Source organism: Dipteris shenzhenensis, chromosome 1, assembly GCF_047967505.1.
Source record: "Dipteris shenzhenensis isolate YYH24624 ecotype China chromosome 1, Dip_SZ_1.0, whole genome shotgun sequence".
In the NCBI taxonomy this organism is placed as follows: Eukaryota; Viridiplantae; Streptophyta; class Polypodiopsida; order Gleicheniales; family Dipteridaceae; genus Dipteris; species Dipteris shenzhenensis.
Window position 1 is genome coordinate 44,727,109 of NC_141596.1, and position 19,507 is coordinate 44,746,615.

General features: G+C 38.6%; 1 protein-coding gene across 1 annotated transcript; it reads right to left on the bottom strand.

The window, feature by feature from the left end:
* Positions 1-4,603: 4,603 nt before the first annotated feature.
* LOC147905907 (FRIGIDA-like protein 3) lies at positions 4,604-7,139 on the bottom strand. The gene is made up of 4 exons (XM_087375376.1): positions 7,039-7,139; positions 5,943-6,922; positions 5,396-5,571; positions 4,604-5,227 (listed from the first exon to the last, which is right to left on the bottom strand). Exons 2-4 carry the CDS (start codon positions 6,916-6,918, stop codon positions 4,733-4,735), a joined length of 1,647 nt encoding a protein of 548 aa, XP_087231502.1. The 5' UTR covers positions 6,919-6,922; positions 7,039-7,139; the 3' UTR covers positions 4,604-4,732.
* Positions 7,140-19,507: the final 12,368 nt, after the last annotated feature.

Sequence of the window (19,507 nt, forward strand, 5' to 3'; positions counted from 1 at the left end):
TCTGTTGGTCGTGAAGTCAACCACATTGGCCATGGTTAGGTTATGGGGTTAGTTAAATGCATAGTGCACAGAGGCCCTTACTAAGCACAGTTTGGAATGCACCATATGAACCCCTGTGCCACATCATCAATTGCCCCTCTTTTTCACAAAAACTTCGACAAGCCGTAACTTTCAATCCATAAAGAATTTGCATGCGCTCCAAAAAGGAAAAATAATCGATTTTTCGAGCTCTACGCTCTGTTAAGTCAGAATCATTGTTAGCAATTAGCACTACTAGATTTGAAAGTTTTTTTAACTGGTAAGACCTTTGCAATGGCAATATGCACCCCAATTGTTGAGAAATTCACTGGGGAAGGATTTCCCACCTGGTCTACACAAATGAGTTATCTCTTAATGCATCAAAAGCTTTGGAAGACTATAAAAGAAGATATACCCACTGTACAAAATGATGCCTGGAAGGAAAAAGACAAAGCAGCACTATCACTCATTGGCTTGCACTTGGGTCCAAACATAATTCATCATAAGACTGAATTCTATGGTTTGCACGTGAGCTTCAATGAATCCATGGCACAATTTGTCAACAAAATCAAAAGCATTATGAGCCAACTAGAGGCATAAATGCAAAAGTATGGGAAAAAGATGCACTTGCAATCCTCCTTAAAAGCATGCCTACAGAGTACAACGCACTGACAACCACTTTAAAGAATCTCCCAGATCCAAAGTTTGAGGAATATGTATCCTCTCTTCTTGAAAAAGAAAGAGAGTTGAAGGCATCGACATCAACATCTACATCAAACATGCAACATCAATAATTAAGAACAAGCATTGTTCAGTAAAACATCAACGAAGTGTTACCATTGCGGAAGGATGGATCACTATCAAAGTGACTCGAGACTGAAGAACAAACCAAAGTGTCACCATTGCAAGAATCTGGGACAAAAGGAAGAAGATTGCATATTGAAGAACTAGCAGGTCAACTACGTGGAGTCATCATCAAGCCATGAGCAGAATGACAAGAAACAACATGTATTGAGAAGCAAAAACCTTGCCGCCTTTAGCTCGCATGTTTGTAAATCAAGCTTGACCACTTGAGACCAGGGGAGGATTTGATCTTGTAACTCACATCTGACCACTTTGCAGTAGCCAATGGATCATGGCATCAAGGGGAGGTGTTGAGATATGGTGCCATGTGCACATATTAGAGGCTAAGGTATGGTATAGGAATGTATTAAAGTAGCCACCCTAGGATGTGGACTACGTGATGTGAGGATGTGGATTGAGGACATCCACAAGGAGAGATGTGGATCAGAGGATCCCACAGGTGTTGACTATTCTAAGGGCTCTCTTTACATAAGAAGCCTATTATGTATTGTTGATGATATAGATTTGCAATAGATTGATTCATAGTTTCTCATCATCTCTTTCATGAAGTTTCTTCTATGCTTTGAGCCTCCGTAGTTCTTATGCTCATCTAATTGCACTAGGTTTAGCACGATCTTACATTCTTTGACATCATTGCCCTTCCATTTGCATAGCTTGGATGCCTCAACTTTACATTCATTGACCTCCCAACATTCACTCTTTCATACAACTATTTTTTTCAATATTTTGTAGGGATATGGATTGATGTGCATGCTAGATCACATTGAAATATTAAAGAGAAGAAGAGAATCAAGGGAGATATACTATCTCAAACATTTTGATGGAATTGGAAGAACAAATCTCCATAGTTACAAGTACAAAGCTATATAACCTATTAGATTTCAATTTGTTAGTTGTTTCTATATTACAAAAGTCTCCCACATTACAAGCACCTCCTTAGTAATGGCACCATGTCTCACAAATGCTAGACATAAATAGACTTTTACATGTCACAAATGTGGTACATGTGCAATAATTACATTTAGAGATATAACAAGGGAATAATAATTGCTAATCTCATTGCAACTTGCACTCTTATAAGAGGGAGTAGCATTGAAAGGAGAATGTTGTAGTGCTCCCTTCAAATATTTTTTCATAAGTGTCTTATTTATAAAGTATGGTGTGTATTGGCTCTTTCCATCCCTTTGATTTCATTTAATTTTGCTAAAACATTTAAAACTGTTAGTCTTTTCAATTCCTCAACTAATTTTTTATTAAAACCATGGTAATTTTTAGTTGTAATAGCTACATAAATACTGTGGAACATGTAAGCATACATTTTCCCCCCTTTTTGATAGCTAGATGTTTTTATCACACAAAAAATGATATTCAAATGTTCATAAATTTTTACATCTAAACTCTTTAACAAGGAGGCTTTTTAAAGTTAAAAGATGCTTATTTGTTAAGAGCCTTATCAACAAAAATGTGTTTAGAAAACATGATGTAGCTTTGTAAGATAAGGCTCTTTATGTGCCAAGTTGTAGATTGATTTTCTTTTTTGTGATCATATAATTATGTTATGTGTGCCAGTACCATGGGTATACGAGCTAGTTACCAAAGCATAACTTCATCATATGTAACCAAGCATATGGTTAATCAATGATTACATGAACCAAGTGAAACCTTGAACCATGAATCTTATGCCAGAGTTAGAAAGCTAGGTAAGTTACTTATGCTAGTGAGTTAAATATATTAGCTAATCAATTAAATGCTTGTAGTCAATGAGAGCACGTCGATGAAGTGGTTAGAGAGAACTCTTTGACCAAAAACTGTAAGCTTGGCCAAGTACTTACTACTATTTCTTCAGCTCCAAGTCAAGTTCTTGGTAGATCAACTCTAAGTCAAGTTCTTGGTAGATCAACTCAACAATTGAATTAGTTGCCCTTTTCAAACTTTTACCACGCATATTTGCGTCCAACCAATAGTTGAGTCTGTATTGCATTTTCTACTTGTCAAAAAATGATTATAATATCTTTATCCAATCAAAATTTCATTTTAACTTAAAAACTTTGTTCTATTTATTTATTGACAATGTTATTAAAATAGAATAATCTTAAAATATAATGGTTATAGGTGTTTTATAGGGCTGAAAACTAATTTTTTTTGCATTTTTTTGCAATAACACAAAATACTCATGGGATAACAAATTTTAGTTTTTTCCCATTGAAGTGTAGTATAATAATAGTTTCAAACACACCTTGGTCTCATTTATGAACCTAATGCTCTGAATCGTATGAAACTTTACGAGACATACTCAATGGAAACAACTAAATCTATTTATTAGCACTACCTTCCAAGCAACGCTATCGTCACATTTTTCTTTAAAAAGTGTCCCACACCATTTTTTGCCACGTGGCCCCCTTCTATTTTGGTTCTCTCTCTCTCACTCACACACACTTTCTTTTTTTAAGAACTCTCTGTCTCTCTCTCTCTCTAACGGAGTTTGCAAATCATTAGAACTTTCCTATACACAGGCTTCCATCACAAGTGTTGCAAATTAATCATTCATTCATCTTGATAATTATTTTCCTTTGAGAGAACCAATTGAAGGTAGTGCTCACAAATACTTGTACTCACTTGTTCATTTCTTAATATCATGGCAAGAATACTAAAAATTTGAGAAGGCCATTGGAAAAACAATTACCACTCAAAATTTTCCAAAATTTGGCTCAACAACAATATCTTCTTCTCTTTAGAAGAATGTCATTCACAGTCTACTTCAAGCATGAAAGTCAATACTTTTTTGAAGCAATTCATCAAGCATAGGGTAATGTCTACTTAGAACAAGGTGGGGATCCCACTAATTCCACCAAACTAAAATGTCTTTCTTATAAATGAATTTGCAAAAGTTCGTTCCAACATGGAGAGATGCATATTTTAATAGCTTCGCAATAATGCATAACGTGACTCCCTTGAAGTTCTCTCTCAAGGTCTATCATAAGAAGGAAGGAGAAGGTTGCTATTGTAGCCTCCTAAATGTGTATGTAACAAGAAAGGCCTATCTTTGAAAGATATTGATATGAAGATAACAATTGAGAAGGGGACATTACACTTTGAAAGATATTGATATAAAGATAACAATTGATAAGGGGAGATTACACGCAATGACACCAAGAATGGAGAAGAGAAATCACTCAAAATCAGGATGATTAATGCAAAGAAAATTAATGGGAAAGGGAGAGTTTGATAGTAACCAACAATAAGAATGCCAATCAAAATCAAGAACATTCCAAAATTGAATGTGATAACTTACATTTCACACTACCATCATTGTGCTTTGTTGGGTATGCAAGCACCATAACATCCATATATACTGCATTAAAGAGCTCATACAAGATTTGAAGTAAATGAACTCATACAAGCTCTCCCCCTCAGTCAACAACAAGCCCCACACATTATCATATTAATGTCTATTCATTCACAAAATATGATGAAAAGGAGATTAAATCGTTAAAAGACATATACAGCCTAACCATATCTACAAGTACTTAAAAGCAGTTTACGAGAAAAGCAACCAAACACAAGATCCTTTTTATCAAGCCCCATATGTTCCCTGTTAAAAGCCTCCCTCCTACCAATGGAAGCATTAATCAAGGCTGCTTGACAAAATTATGATTGCTGTAGCCTGAAGAAATTTAGAACATCATAACATTGCTTTTGGCAACCCAAAAATAAGCTTCCATATTCTAAACCGACATTTCCTTAAATTCTGTTTTAAACGATTCAGATGGCAGGTAGTTAATACTTGACTACTGTAGCCTGAGGAAATTTACATCCGTGTTCACCTACCACAAAAGGTTGTGCTCCAAACTTAGTGAAAATACGATGGTGCATAGGCAGAGGAACTGAGGAGCTCATCTCCATACTGGTAGCTACCATATGAAGCAGATGGATTAGAATAAGCAGAGGCTGAATAAACTGATGGACCAACCAAATCAGCAGAATAGGGGTAAGACAGTGAACCAGGACCTCTGCTATCAGCTCCATATAAAGACCCATAACTAGGTTGGGGTCGTCTCTCGTAAGTGGTTTGACTACCAAGCCCATAAGATGAGATTGCAGCCCCACCAAACCGTCCTCGATCCGATGTTGCAGCATGACCTTGGCTTCCACTTAAGCGTCGTTTCTTGGTTTGAGGTTGGATCTTGCCTATGGTAGCCGCTTTCTTCCTGTCTGCCTTTGCTTTCTCCAACTGCCCTGCACGTCTCTGCAATGGCTCAGTGGGGTACTGAGAAGCCAGATTGTACTCCTCAATAGCTCGCAAAACCGCTTTAATGGCAGACAGCTCCTTCATCGAGGACTCATTCTGCTCCAAACATCAATTGAAATAAAGAATATTTAGGAGCTGCAAGACTCTGAATTGAGAAAAAATAACAAAATTGTACCATGCAGTGGTATTTCCTTACACCAGTTACAGTTCCAGTACTTCTAATACAACGATATAACCCTCAAAACTTGAGCCTGGGAGTGAAACCTGAGCAGCAGCTGGGTTTGCTGCATTCTTTGCCAGAGACTGGGCACCCTTACGGGACTCTTTGAGATAAGCCTTCAACATTTGCACGGGCTGAACTTGGTCCATGATCCCGAAAAAGTGTGCAAAATTTAACGCTTCGATCTGTTTCCCATCCTTGTTTAAGCTGTCCACAAGGTCTGACATCCAAATTTAATCAGAACGTTCCAATTTCCGCCCCGATAAAATTGACAGCACAAACAATCAGTCAAATAAATTTAGCTTGAATAACAAAAAACACGCACACCCCTCAACACAATAGAGCTCGCTTCGGTATGAAGGTTAATCATATACTGTCTGCCAAGGTCGATACAAAATGACCTGGCACCACTTCACGTAAGAGGACAAAGCAACATGGCTTTAAAGATAGAATTAAGAGGAGGGTAGCCCCATCTCAATCAAAGCCATCAGGAGATTGCAGTCTTTTAACACTATACCGTGTTTCAGACGTGAACAACGCTCGAATCCGGGCTTGAGTCTTAGTCCACGACTAATTGACAAGAGAACCTACCTGGTATTTTAGCCGTCAGTCCAAGGGACCGGCAGAGAGCAGGCGTCTGCTTACGACGAGCAACAGCAGAGACAAGTTTCAACAGTTCGTCATCGTTAAACTCCGACGCAATACCAAACGTTGCCAGCAGCTGGAGAAAAGCCTGAGCGTCCAGAGAATTGTCATTCGCTGCATCTGCGTGGATATCCCTCTTGGATCTCCAGAGATTAGCAACCTCCTTAGCTGAATCCTTAATATTGGAGGGCACCACGGGGTTATCCACTCCCAAATCGGGATCAGCGAGCACCTGCGCGAGGCACTCCAAGAGCAAAATGCATGCACGACGGTTAGCAGAGGCTCCCGTCTCCTTAGCATGACTGGGGTCGAGCTCTAAGAGGTGGTACCCCTCCAAGGCTTTCAAAACCAAGCGGGAAGGATCAATGGCACTCTGAAGTGCCAGAGGCATCTCGTTCCGGAGAATCCCTATCTCCTTACGACGATCGACAATATACTTCACGAGCCCTTCGCCATCCATATTCTCGCACAAGGATTTAATCTCTGGTCTCACCTCTCCCGTTGCGGGTTTTGCCTTGTCTTTAGGTGCTCCGTTCGCAGCCTCAGCTTTAGACGTAGCATTTTCTGACTCGATGGTAGCAGCAGAGGTCTTGTCCTCGAGATATTTACTGCGCTCGCCTTCCAAAGCAACCAAGGCAGCATCTTTCTGTTCCTGGACCCGAGCTAGCGACGCCTGCTCTCGAGTCGAAATGGTCTCTTCCCTTTTCTCCAACGCTTTGGCCGACTCATCGTTCTTCTCTTCGAACGCCTTCTCCTTTTCGGCTAATTCCTCGAACTTCAGCTTGAGCGATTTGTCGATCTCAGAGACGTAAGCCTCCAAATCTTTCCACTCGGAGACATAAGCGTTCAGAATGTTCTTACAGGTATCGATTTCGGAGAAAGCCTTGTGGACGCGGTCCTTGGTGGAAAGGGCAGGCGCCATAATTCTGAGAAAGTCCGAACCGAATTACAGGAAGGGGATGCAAAATGGAAGATGAATTAACATGCAGAAGATGTGGAATTTACGGATTAAAAGCAAAGACCAGAGATAATCTTGACATACCTGAGCTCCAGCAAAGAACGCCAAGATGGAAGAAGATGACGGTTTAGGGTTCTGTAACGGAAGTGGATTTCACAAAAAATATAAACCGGCTCGGTTTGCGTTTAGGGTTTGGTAGAAATTGTGCAGGGCTTAATTGTGGATTGTGGGTTTTGTATATCTGAGTTCAAGACCCAGGGTCAACTCGCTTCTGTACAACGCAAAAAAAAAAAGTCATAAGACCCCACATGTGCTCGTGGTGCTCACCCAACCCCACTAGCCCGCAAAAATCAAGTCCCCCTACCAGTGGCTAAGACTGTGTCAGCAAAAATCTCTGTGGCAGCTTGGTGATTTTCCGCCATTCCAGCCCAACGCTGGACTGGGATATCTAGTGGTAGCGCAAAAAGGGGTGGTGGCGGCTAGTGTTAGAGAATGTGGCACATAGCAATATAGCAACTTAGCCAATCAATTGACTCCCCATTGCCAATAGTGGTGCGAGGAAGCCCTCTAAACCTATGCTAAGGAGATTTCTACCAACCAAAACCACATAAAACTGTGTATTTAGCAATGCCTTTACCTTTAGGGAGGCAGTGCTATAGTGGAGAATTGGATTCTCCTCTAAGTGATTGTTTAAAAAAGTTAATGTTGGGTAATTCTAAGGCTAAAACTCCCTTTTAGTAGCCCAAATGCACTAAAAAGATTATTTGCTCCCTCAAAAGCACCGCTTACCACTATATCATGTGCACTTGTGCAAGTCTCTTGTTTTAGTCACATGATGGTTTAGCGGGGAAGAGGTGTGTGTGAGAGAGAAAGAAAGAAAGAAAGTCCACAAGAGAAAGAAAGAAAGAGAGAGATAATCATTCAAAGACTATAAGGGTGTGTGTGTGTGTGTGATAATCGTTCATAAGGCTTTGCATTTCCTCTGTGTGTGTGTGTGTGTGTATGTGTGAGAGAGAGAGAGAGAGAGCACGCAAAGAGATGCAGGCTGATCGTCGTCGCTGACGAAGGTGGGAGTTAGCAATGACCTACTGTCAGAATGCAACCTTTATCTTCCACCTCTAAATTTTTCAGTTTACAAATTTTCTTATGAGCTTTTCTTCCCTTTCATGGATTGTCATGCGGTGTTCTTTTGAATGGTGTTAGACTAGCTTTTTTATGCTTTGTTGTTTGCCTTGCAGTAGTTTCTTTTGATGCTGTTGGACTTGTTATACAAGAGCAACTTTTCTGCGGTTCTTTGTTTGGGCATTTTCGTGTTTTTTCGTGTTTGGATTGGCTTGTAGTCATTTTAACCCCTGCCTTGTTTGTTTAGTATGTGCTTTTCCACATGTTTCATTGGGGATTTGTGAATTACTCGTGAGGTGTGTGTGGTTAACTAAGAGTAGCGATTCACTTACCTACTCTTTTTCTTGCTGTTATCTTCTCCTAAATTTTTTTCGACTGCTCTAATCGTGCAAATCATCCCTATTGTGTACCCTTTTTGGGGCTTTTCTTTCCCCTACACATCACCTTGCTACTTCCCTACTTGCGATATTTTTTCTACAAGGGTGACGCTACGGCATCCTCTTCCACAGTTGTTGCTGCTGCTGATAAAGCATATGGTCGATGTGATCTTTCTCAAGAACCTAACCATTGACATATTGATGCTTCGAATGAAAACTTTCCACGTATGGATGCTTAAAGTGTGCCTCATGCCAGCTCAAATGCGCAATTTATTTATGATGTGCTATATGAAGATTTTGACCAAGCCTATGAAATGGGGCGAGTCTATACCAACTAAGATTGCTTTGCCTTCTTTTTGTTTCTCCAGTTTGGCAGTAGTCAAAAAATACCATTCTCATATCTTTCCTAAGGAAGATGCCTTTAGCGAATGATGGATAAAATCTCTCTTGTCGAGATATGTGATTGAGGGCTTGTATTCTGCTGCACCACTGGGGTTTTATGAAGTGCCCTTATTGAGCCTAAACATTAGAACGTATTACTTGAGACGTCACCATTGATGTTTGGCACACACGTACATGTGTTATCATGCCTCCTGCAAGGGATTATCAAGGTCCTAGATGCCATCGTTGCTCGAGGAGGTAGAGGTAGTTAACGCCCTTGAATATATGCGAAAAGATCTTTCTTTCATTGTTGCCTCTCTTGGTAAATTGGTTTGCCCTCCTTGTTTAACAGAGAGTCAAATAGATTTTGCATTCTACAGGACACAGATAAACCCAATATCCCTTTTGTTGCTATAGAGGTTGAAAATGTAAACATGGTGCTAATATCTTGAACTCAAATGAGGTGTATTTACATGAGCATGTTACAGATATCACAAGTTTAACCATGTGCCCTACAAAGTGCCCTCTTTTGTTGCATCAACCTTCCCCTATGGTGGCAATGGTACAATCGCAAGTTAATGGCTAGTAATACAATACATGGAGAAACATATATGAACTTGCATCTGGTTTGTGGTTAGAGATTGCAACTTATCTGTTGCTCAGCAATGCTTTCCTTTGTGGAGATTTCAATAATGCTCTGAATTTGGCTGACAACACAACACATCGATCTTGCATGCTAGCACCTCATGGGCTGATATGCTTTTTGGCATTCATGCTTATGATCTTTGGATTTAGTCAAAGCCCCATGACAAAGGGTTTACATTTCATCACGATGCACATTCACAGTATTGGGGGGCTGACATGATAGGCGGTAACTGATTCATGCTAACATGATGATTTCACAGGTGATATGTGGGTGGATCACTCGCTCCTACTTTTTGATCATTCACCCCTTTAGACATGACTCTATTTTTTGGTATGAGTACGGATGCTTCCCATGCAAAAATTGATAATCGTTAACAAAATTTATATGGAACATCGTGAGTTTGTTGAGATGGTAAAACATGCACTCATGCCTTTGCTCCTTCAAGCTAGTAAGGATATGAATGTGGACTAGTACTCATTTGCCATGAGGATCCAATATGTCATAAAACAGTATGGCTAACAATAGATAGGGGAACAAAGACAACATGTGGCAATTAAAACAGAAAATACAAAAAGAGTCACAACTATGTCAGTTCAAACCATTGCAAAATGTTGAGAGGCTTGATTTTCACCAAACAAAAATGGCAAATCTAAGCACAACAAAAATCTTTGAGGATAAGGGTTGCTCATCCAAAGGTTTCTTCATTGCATGTGAAAAGTAGTAGTGATATAATTTTTTTTATTGCAAAATTGACATGATTCAAATGGTGCAAAATTTTCAATGATGTGATATAGTCAATTCTTTACCTGATTGGACATCCATAGAGTGCAATGGGCACCTTGCATTCTTCTCTTGCAATGTGAAAAGAAAAGTTTTGTGGCCCAAGCATTCTAGAAAAATATTAAATGAAGAGGAAAAGGATCTTTGAATGGGGAAAAAGGAACATGCTTTATGTTAGTGGGAATATAATAAATGAAAAGGAAAAGGATCTTCAAATGGGGGAGTAGAGACATGCTCTATGTTCGTGGAAACGGCATTTTCCATGGTCATTTTGGAATGGAAGATCCCCTTGCACCCACATTCATACAAGATGTCTTCACTTTTGTCTGCAAGATGATGATCAGAATGCTAAAGAAAAGCTGATGTAGGCATTGAAGAAATTTTAACTCTTCAATGGTATGAGAAGATAGCTAACAAACGAAAACATAAAGCGGGGGTAGAGGAATTAACATATTAGAGATGGTTGTGATCGTGCTCTATGTTAGTGGAAATGGCCATTTCCATGGTCATTTTGAAGATGGAAGATCCCCTTGCACTCACATTCATACAAAATGTCATGACTTTTTCCTGCAAGAGGATAATCAAAATGCTGAAGAAAAGCTAGATGTAGGCATTGAAGTAATTTTAACTGGTGAATGGTATGAGAAATAGCCAACAAACAAAAACATAAAGGTGGGTAGAGCAATTAAGATGATGGGAGATGGTTGTGATCATCCTTTGCTTGAGAATTAGAGTAGGACTCAAAATAGCACGCAAAGGAGTACGCCTTGTAGATCATTGAAAGAAGAGCATCGAATTCAATCCACAAAAGTGCAAGAAAGATCAGAAAGAGAAGACAATGTGAGAGAAGAGGTGCTATTCAAACTCTTCCATAGGTTATTATTCAAAAATTGTGAGTATTTATTTCAATATGATATGGGCCAAGATGACAATGTCCCATATCGCACCAAGCAATATTTTCCCCAAATTTTCCTATTCTTAATACTTAATACTTAATTATTAGTATTAATAGTTATTATAATTAATTTACATTAATTATTTGTCCTTTTTTTTTGGAAAAATGATGGTCATGCAACAATGTGCAAGTGGGTATCACATGGGCCAATATAGCATCGCTTTCTTGCCCGCATGCACATGGCTTGTTGTTTGATGGGAAATTTTCCTTTCCTCATGTTTTCTATGTGCCTATGCCTTTGTGCCATTTAAGACGTACGTGCTACTTGCCCATAGGAAGTCTACACTTAGGAGGAGAAGCAAACATCAACTTAGTGATTAGTTTGTGCTGCGACACGGTGCATCGGCATATGAAGATACTTACATAATATTAGAGCATGCAAAGAATATGCAAGAAATGGACAAAATACAAAAGATTTATAAATGAAATGTTGTTGTTGTATGAAAGGGACTCTCAATTTGTACTTGATTACAAGCATATTGTGCTTTGTGCTAACACTGCTTAGACAATGTGTGTGTGTGTGTGTGAGACAATAATCCAGCTCTATGGCTCATCCATGTTCATCTCACCTCTTGTATGGATAGGAATTTAACTAAATTGAACTATTTTTGTTTGAGGAGCTTTAAAAAGCATCCAAGTGCATCTTCACAAGCATCAATTCTTGAGTCACATATTTGCATTTTTTAATGTAGCCTCGAACTCCGAAATCTAGTTCTATGGAATTAAGATTGCTACTTGCTAGATTAGTTGTTTGGCCAATCTAACTAGTCTAAGGTAGTTGTGGGGCGTTTGGCTTTGACATGAGGGAAGGATTCATCGAGTCTACGTCTACATCTACATCTGCATCTGCCAAAGTCATTTTGTAGGGAAAATTGTAGAAAAGAGAGAAAGAGGGTGATCCCAAAATATGTCCTTGCAACAAAAACTGATGGGGAGCAAAAATTCAGAAGGCATAATAGTCGAATTAGCATTAAGAGTCAATAAATCTATGACAATCTTTAAATTATGGATCTCATGCTCTATGCAAAACTCCTAGCACCTTGCCATACACTAAGAGTCTTTTAGAAATGAGGCAGTTGTAAACTGGCATGCAAAAGACGCAAACGAATCCAATGTCCTTAAAAAGTTACATTAAGGATATATCAAGCAAATCAATCCACATTTGGAAATCTCCTAATGATTGCCATAAAGTGCTCTTGGGCAAATCACAAATTTTGGATCACCTTCTACTCAATTGCAATTGGTCATGATGCTGAGTTGTAGCAAGCATCACATCTAAATAGAGCCCAAATGCAGTAAAATAGCAAAAGCTCTTCTTCTACAATTAATGTCGATGAACCAGTGTTAAGAACATGCAAGAATTGACCTTTGCAAGTGTCAATAGGTAGGACTATGCAAGAATGCCCTAACAATGGAGTAAGTGCATAAAATGTCAAGCAAATGCAACCAACATCCAAATCGCCACATTAGCTTCAAGAATGTGGGTGGCTGCTGTTAACAAGCACTTGGAGCTTGCACAATAGGTAGAGGTGCTAGAAATGTAAAAACATCCCTAGAACTGTGACAGCAGCACCAAGATGCTTTATGCAACCATAAGCTATCATAAGAGATGCAGACAGCTTAGCTTGATTTGCAAGAGCATGCATGAATTCTTACAAAAAACATGCAAGAATGAACAAGGAAGTTCGAACATGCATGCAACCCCAGTCTCAACAATAGAAAGTAGAAAAACCTAGACAAATATGAAAATCAATTGAAAAGCAAAAATATCTTTAAATTTAAATATATATTTTAACTTAGATAAATTATACTATTTTTACTAAATAAAATTTGACTTTATTATCTATCTTAAGTGGTGCATTGCTATATCAACTCTCTTTCTAATAATTTTTTACTTAGGAATGGTCGTGTTAGGACAAACTAAGATGAAAGACTTTAGTCTCCACATCAAGTAGTTGTAGCTTCAATAAAGAGAATGTGAACTACTTTTTAATTTTTATTCTCTTTTAGTGCTATCCTTTGTCACAATTCAGCCTACCCTTTACCTTTGGAGTGCTAATAGAAACTCAATACAAAAACCTTTGTGTACCTCAGGTGTTTGTGTGGATTTGTTGTTGATATATCTTTATAATGTGGTCTATACCCATCATTGGGCATTCATGGTGTCATTGGGGATGTCATATAGCTAGTACGTCCTTGCTATGCATGATAGAGTTTATGCTTTTCAATCCTATGAGTGACAACCATGAGATTGAAACTACTATTTGTTCTGTGTTCAAAGGATAAGATTAGGCATGTCCTTTGGTGGAGGGCTCACGGGGCAAGTGTGTGTGTGTGTGTGTGTGTGTGTGTGTGTGTGTGTGTGTGTGTGCGTGTGTGTGCTGGGGTGTGTGTACGTGTACCTGTGCATGTGTGTGTGTGTGGAGAGAGAGAGAGAGAGAGAGAGAGAGAGAGAGAGAGACTAACATCCTTAGGTGGCCTCGCAAGCCTATGGGACAAAGTACACCAATTGAAAGTAACTCATACAAGCCTCAAAGGGTGGAAGCAAAGCGCACACTAGGGCCCTGGTTGCTATTCTTTTAAGTCCAGGGATGGCTGGAGTACCCAAGTCAAAATGAAGGGTAAGCAGAGGGAAGACACTTCCTAAAGATGCAGTGAAATGTCACCTACATGATAAGCATCATATAGGGACATATGCAAAGAATGCTTGAAAAATGCATAAGTATCGAGAGGGTAAGTCAAGGATATGTGATGGTTTCTATCATACACAAACAACATACACACATGCACACACACCATACAGAGAACACACAATACAGGGCCAAACACTTTCCTCATACGAGAAACATTAGTGTCATGACTCTAGTCAGGAAAAAATGAACAACATAGGCCAGCGACGAGCAGGAACAAAAGCCTACTCTCTTGACACAGACAAACTCAAATAAAACCAATGAGAAGGGATAATTCACAAAAGAGGTCCTTTAAATAGGGTAGAGGGAAAAAACACATGACTAGAGAGAGAAGCTTTGTGGGAAAAGGGAAGCCAAAAAGAAACAAGATTGGAGGAAGCGAGAGAAGAAAGGGGCTAAAACGGTCTAACACCTAAGAGACCATGCTTAGACACCCAAAAAATGGGAGAAGACAAAGGTAAACGAACTAAAAAGAAGGAGAACTTCATCAACCAAATAAGGAAGCCCCCAAGCCAAAAACTTGGAAACTCCAACGGATGCAGCAGACTACCCCATTGGATACTCCACCGAGCAAAGGCAATGAGCCAAAGCTTAAGCTTAGAGAAGGCCCAAGTGATGAAATGCAACAAGGAAAGGATAGCATGCTGGACAAGCCTGAGGAGAAAGTAGCAGGAGCAAAGAAAGAACACTCAAATGGCTAACAGTAGAGTAGGTAAAGGAACAATGGGCATGCCCAAATTCCAAACAGATAAGGAAGCTTGAGCAATGATGCAGAGGAGGTGCCTCCATTCAGGAAGAAAGTGTAGGGGGGATGGTCCCATGGAAGACTTTTCGGGAAGGAAAGCGTTCAAAATCTCACAAGCAACCAAAAAACATGAGCCATATTTCGGGCATTTTTCGACTTGGAAAGTCCATTCCTCCACATGAAGGGCTAAAGGATTTCCTTGGTTAGAATAATTGTGGGGGGTTTAGTCTCGTTCGTCGCCATTTGGGGGAAGGTTTATATGGTTGGATCAGACATCGAAGATTTAATTCAATACCAAAATCAAAGAGAAGAAAACCATTAGAAGAATACTCTTTTTGTACTTACGAGCATGTGCACCTCTTGGCATGTTAATTCAATATATTTAAATGATATGGTGCTTCTTCAAATGATATAGTATAGTGATCAAAGCCATAGATGTTTCATGCTAGGGAGATTCTATATAATGAGACCAAGTTTGGATACTCTTGTTTGCATGTAAGAGCATGCGAGCTTGTTTTTTAGGTCTCCTTGGCAAGTTGATTTAACCCATTTAAGTCTCCAAAATCCATTGGCAATCTTTTAGTCATTGGTCCAACTTGATTTTTGTTAAATCATACTATCATGTGGCATTTGACAATCCAATTCCAATTGTTATATTGGCATCTCCTTAAAGGATACTTTAATGTGGTCACTACCAGTGCCATGCCCTCTTTTTGGTACGATACTAAGAGGTACTCTTTCTCAAGTCTAGTCATTATTTACCATGAGAAATGTGTAAGGTGGGCACCTTTAGCTAATATCATATAGTCATCATCAGTATCATCATATGCATCTGTTGCTAATATAGTGATCATTATTATTGTCTTTAGCCATGGTACCATATATCTACCTCTAGTATAGTTTCCTCTACTAAATTGGATCCCTCCATCTACCTCATCAATATCTTTCTTTTAGTTAGCCTAGTTTGCCTATTTGCTAAGAATTAAGTGGTTCCTGTAAGCTTTTTGAAATACACTACTACCTTGGGTGTATTGAGTGGCATGAACGACTCCAAAGGGTCTTCAGCAAAATTTGCTAGTGCAATGAGCACAAATACTTTGGTGTAATGTAAAATGATTGATGCATTCAGCCCTATTGGTGCCTGACAATAGAGAAAGAACGATTGAAGGCCGCTTTGGGAGGCATTTCAAGATAAAGTAGGCTTAGATTACTCATCATGCACCATACTATATGATCAAAGCATAATGTAGTAGCATCATATGTTCCGGCATCCTAACATCTACATTATATGTAAGGACATCTGACATGTAAGATGTCTTTTACATATTTGAAATTAGTTTTTTGTTTTTAAAATTCTACCTTTACACTTTCCAAATATTATTTCTTGTTGGTTATGGTCATTCATCATCATCGGGAAGGCTTCTAAGATTTCTAGATTAATAGTACTCCTACTCTCATCTAAGCTACCTAGTTTTTTCGCATTCTACCCTTAGGTCCTTTGTGAAGCAAGTAGATTCAAGAAACAACCAACTGAATGGCTTAGTTTCATTTATCATCATCGGGAAGGCTTCTAAGATTTCTAGATTAATAGTAATCCTAACCTCATCTAAGGAACCTAGTTTTTTGCATTCTACCTTAAAGTCCTTTGTGAAGCAATAAGATCACCAAGAAACAACCAAGTGAGAATGGCCTTGAACCAAAGATCCAAAGAACCAAGGGCCACAAGCATGGTGGTCCAGATGAAAGTTAGTTAAATGTAATTGATTGCAATTAAGTACGATTGGCATCATTAAATTGAGTTAAAGTGCATGAAGATTGCCACCCTCATCTTCCTGTACACTTTATCATATACTCACCTTTGAAAGCTTGGACACACTACTATCTCTATGCTTCTACATGGTATCACCTTGTTATCTAAGAATAGTGAGTCTACTTAATCGATATCATGTACCCACTTGTTGGAGCTTTCAAAATGATTCGTTATCCATGTTGTGACTGAATTGGTTTGTAATTGTATATGATCAAATTGTTTACAATAGCCAAATTCTACTTGTCATGCCACTTGCCCTTTGGACAGTGGCTCATGATGATGCATCCTCCACTAGGAACCAATGCTATGCTAGTAGTAGCAAACTATAGCTTGCACAAGGCCATGTGTCCGCCACAAAAAATCGACAGGGTGGTGGTAATAAATACAATCTACATGGTGCTCCTAGGAATTCATGATGCCATTTGTGAAATTTTGATAAGCGCATCAATTATCAGTAGTGGTAGTGAGGGAGGATACATAGATAGCTCAAAGCATTGCCAAGAGAAAACGAGTGCTTGTTAGAAATACATTCAAAATACTCCAATAGAAGAAAAAAACAATTGTGTAACCTTAGAGGACTATGGCTTTATTGTGACAACCATTTCAAAAAAGAAGATTAAAGTAGATTGAGATACCCTTCATCATCTTCACTAACAATACATCCAACTATAATTACATCCCTAAAATACTAAATCTCATTTATGAAGTGCACACTACTACTTCTAACTTGGATATCAGATGCTGGAAAATAATGCTCAAAAAAGAAAAAGGCAAAGCCTTTGTTGCAAACTCTTTCTTTGCCCATTTTTATCTTAGGTTATTTTATCTCCTTAAACAACCTTTAAACAAATGGCTAATCTGAAGCTCCATTCCTTTACACTTGCATTAATCTTAAGCACCTTCAAAACAAATAGCTAAGCTTAAGCACCATTCCTTCACGCTTGCAATAAAGATATAAACCTATAAATTTTCATAATTAGTAGATACTAATTGCATAGAAGACCACACAAAGTTATTGATACAATATCATTCATTAACTTGTAATAACCATGCAAGTTCAAGTCTTGACCTTTTCATCCATACCTTATCAAATGTGTGGATTACAAGAATGGTTGATTGATTTATTTTCCCTTGTATGACATGATAATATCATACATGTAGGAATTCTTACATTATTTCATGCATGTAGGAATAATTACATGCATTTTATTTCCTTGTATTACATGATAATATCATGCATGTAAGGAATTCTTACATTATTTCAATTCTTACATTATTTCAATTACATCATTCATCTACATATTGTCTCTTTTCATCAACTCTTAGAGGCTCTTCATGCTACATTTAAATATCTATTTCTAAATAAGTGCCCCGTCAAAAGCTTCCAAACATTCAGCTCTTTGTGTATTGAAACCTGTAAATGGATACACCGAATAGTCCATGCGAGGAATCATTATAGCTTAAACCACAAAGAGCAAATGTTATTGAAAAGGTGTGATGCCACTCCCAAAACACCACGTCATAGAATATCAGTAGCTCATAGATGCCACGTTTTTCAATATCCAACTCTCATGTTTCCAATTATTTTATGAGTTACTGTATAGCTCATAGATACTGCGTATTTCAATATTCAACTTTCATGTTTCCAATTATTTTATGAGTTAGTATTGAGCTGGTCCAATCATGAAGAGTTAGTGGATAGACCGGTTTCAATCTCTACTACAATATCTGTTAATGAAATCTCATATATGAAATGTTTCAAGTGCTATGAATGATGAGCATTTCTAACTCATGTTCACAATAAGAGCATGCATGACATTTAGGGATGATTGTTTCATGGTAATTCCTTTAAGAATTAGCTAAGATTTGCTTAGTTTCAAAGTATATATTCTATAGATCTTAAAATTTGATTTGAAACATTCTTGCCAAATTTTGAAAAAAATAAAATTGGTTGTTTATTTTCAAAGGAAAGAGAGAAGAGAACTAACCCAAGAGTGGCATGCCCTTTCTTGGTCATAACCAATGGGATGCAATACTTATAAAGCACACAAGCCAACAATTGTCAATAGAGCTCTTCATAGTGAAGGTTCACACGATCCATGCCTAATCTAAGGTGCACATGCTCTGGATCATTCCTAAAAAACAGCCATACTTCATATGTTTTCATGCTCAATAATCAATGGGCACTAACTACATGTATGCATTATGTGCCATGTGCCACGGGTAGTTTTGCTTGCCATTTCTTACAATACATGTCCATCATTTAGGATGCCAATGGAAATGACCTAAACATGCATGAACCAACATCCAAACAAAAGTCACTTAACAACATGCAAAACAAAAAGATATTTGCATATTGAGCAATAACAAAGTTAAGACACTAAAATCACTACCAACTTGAAATCATGTCTCGTTACATATCCATGTTGATTCATCATTCTACTATGCTTTAAGCCATTGATTTGATCCTTATAGTGCATTGTTATAGTTTACATACACATTGGAAAGAGCATGTATAACTTTCCTAGATTTAGGGCATGGTTTGAGTGAGTGAAAGCTTCTAATGCAAGAAAGTACAACCACTATAGGCATGCCTTCATCATTTATTCCATCTTTTGGGCATTTTCAAATTTCTCATGGAGGGCCGTATGCTCAGACAGCGGACTCACATTGGTTGGGCACAGTGGAACAGTGGTCCAGCAGGGTCCTTTGGCCATTGGAGCAAACTACCTATGGAGACGGAGGCGAGGCTTGATGCCCTAGCGCATCTGCGAGGGATAGGGCAACGGATGGGTGAGATTGACTAAGCCATTTCGGAGTCCTGGTGGAAAGGACTTCACGTTTAGAGAGACAGCAGATGGTTGGGGCAGTTTTCCCATACTAGTGTTTCCTCGCGGATGTTGATGCAGCACAACATCACGCACCCCGGCTTCTTCCATGTAGAACTTGGAGGCCTACTTCAACCACTCACTTAGAGTGATCTTGCGATGGATGGAAGTCTTCGTGGGATACTAACAGATGATCTGAGTGGTGGGACGTTTGGGGAA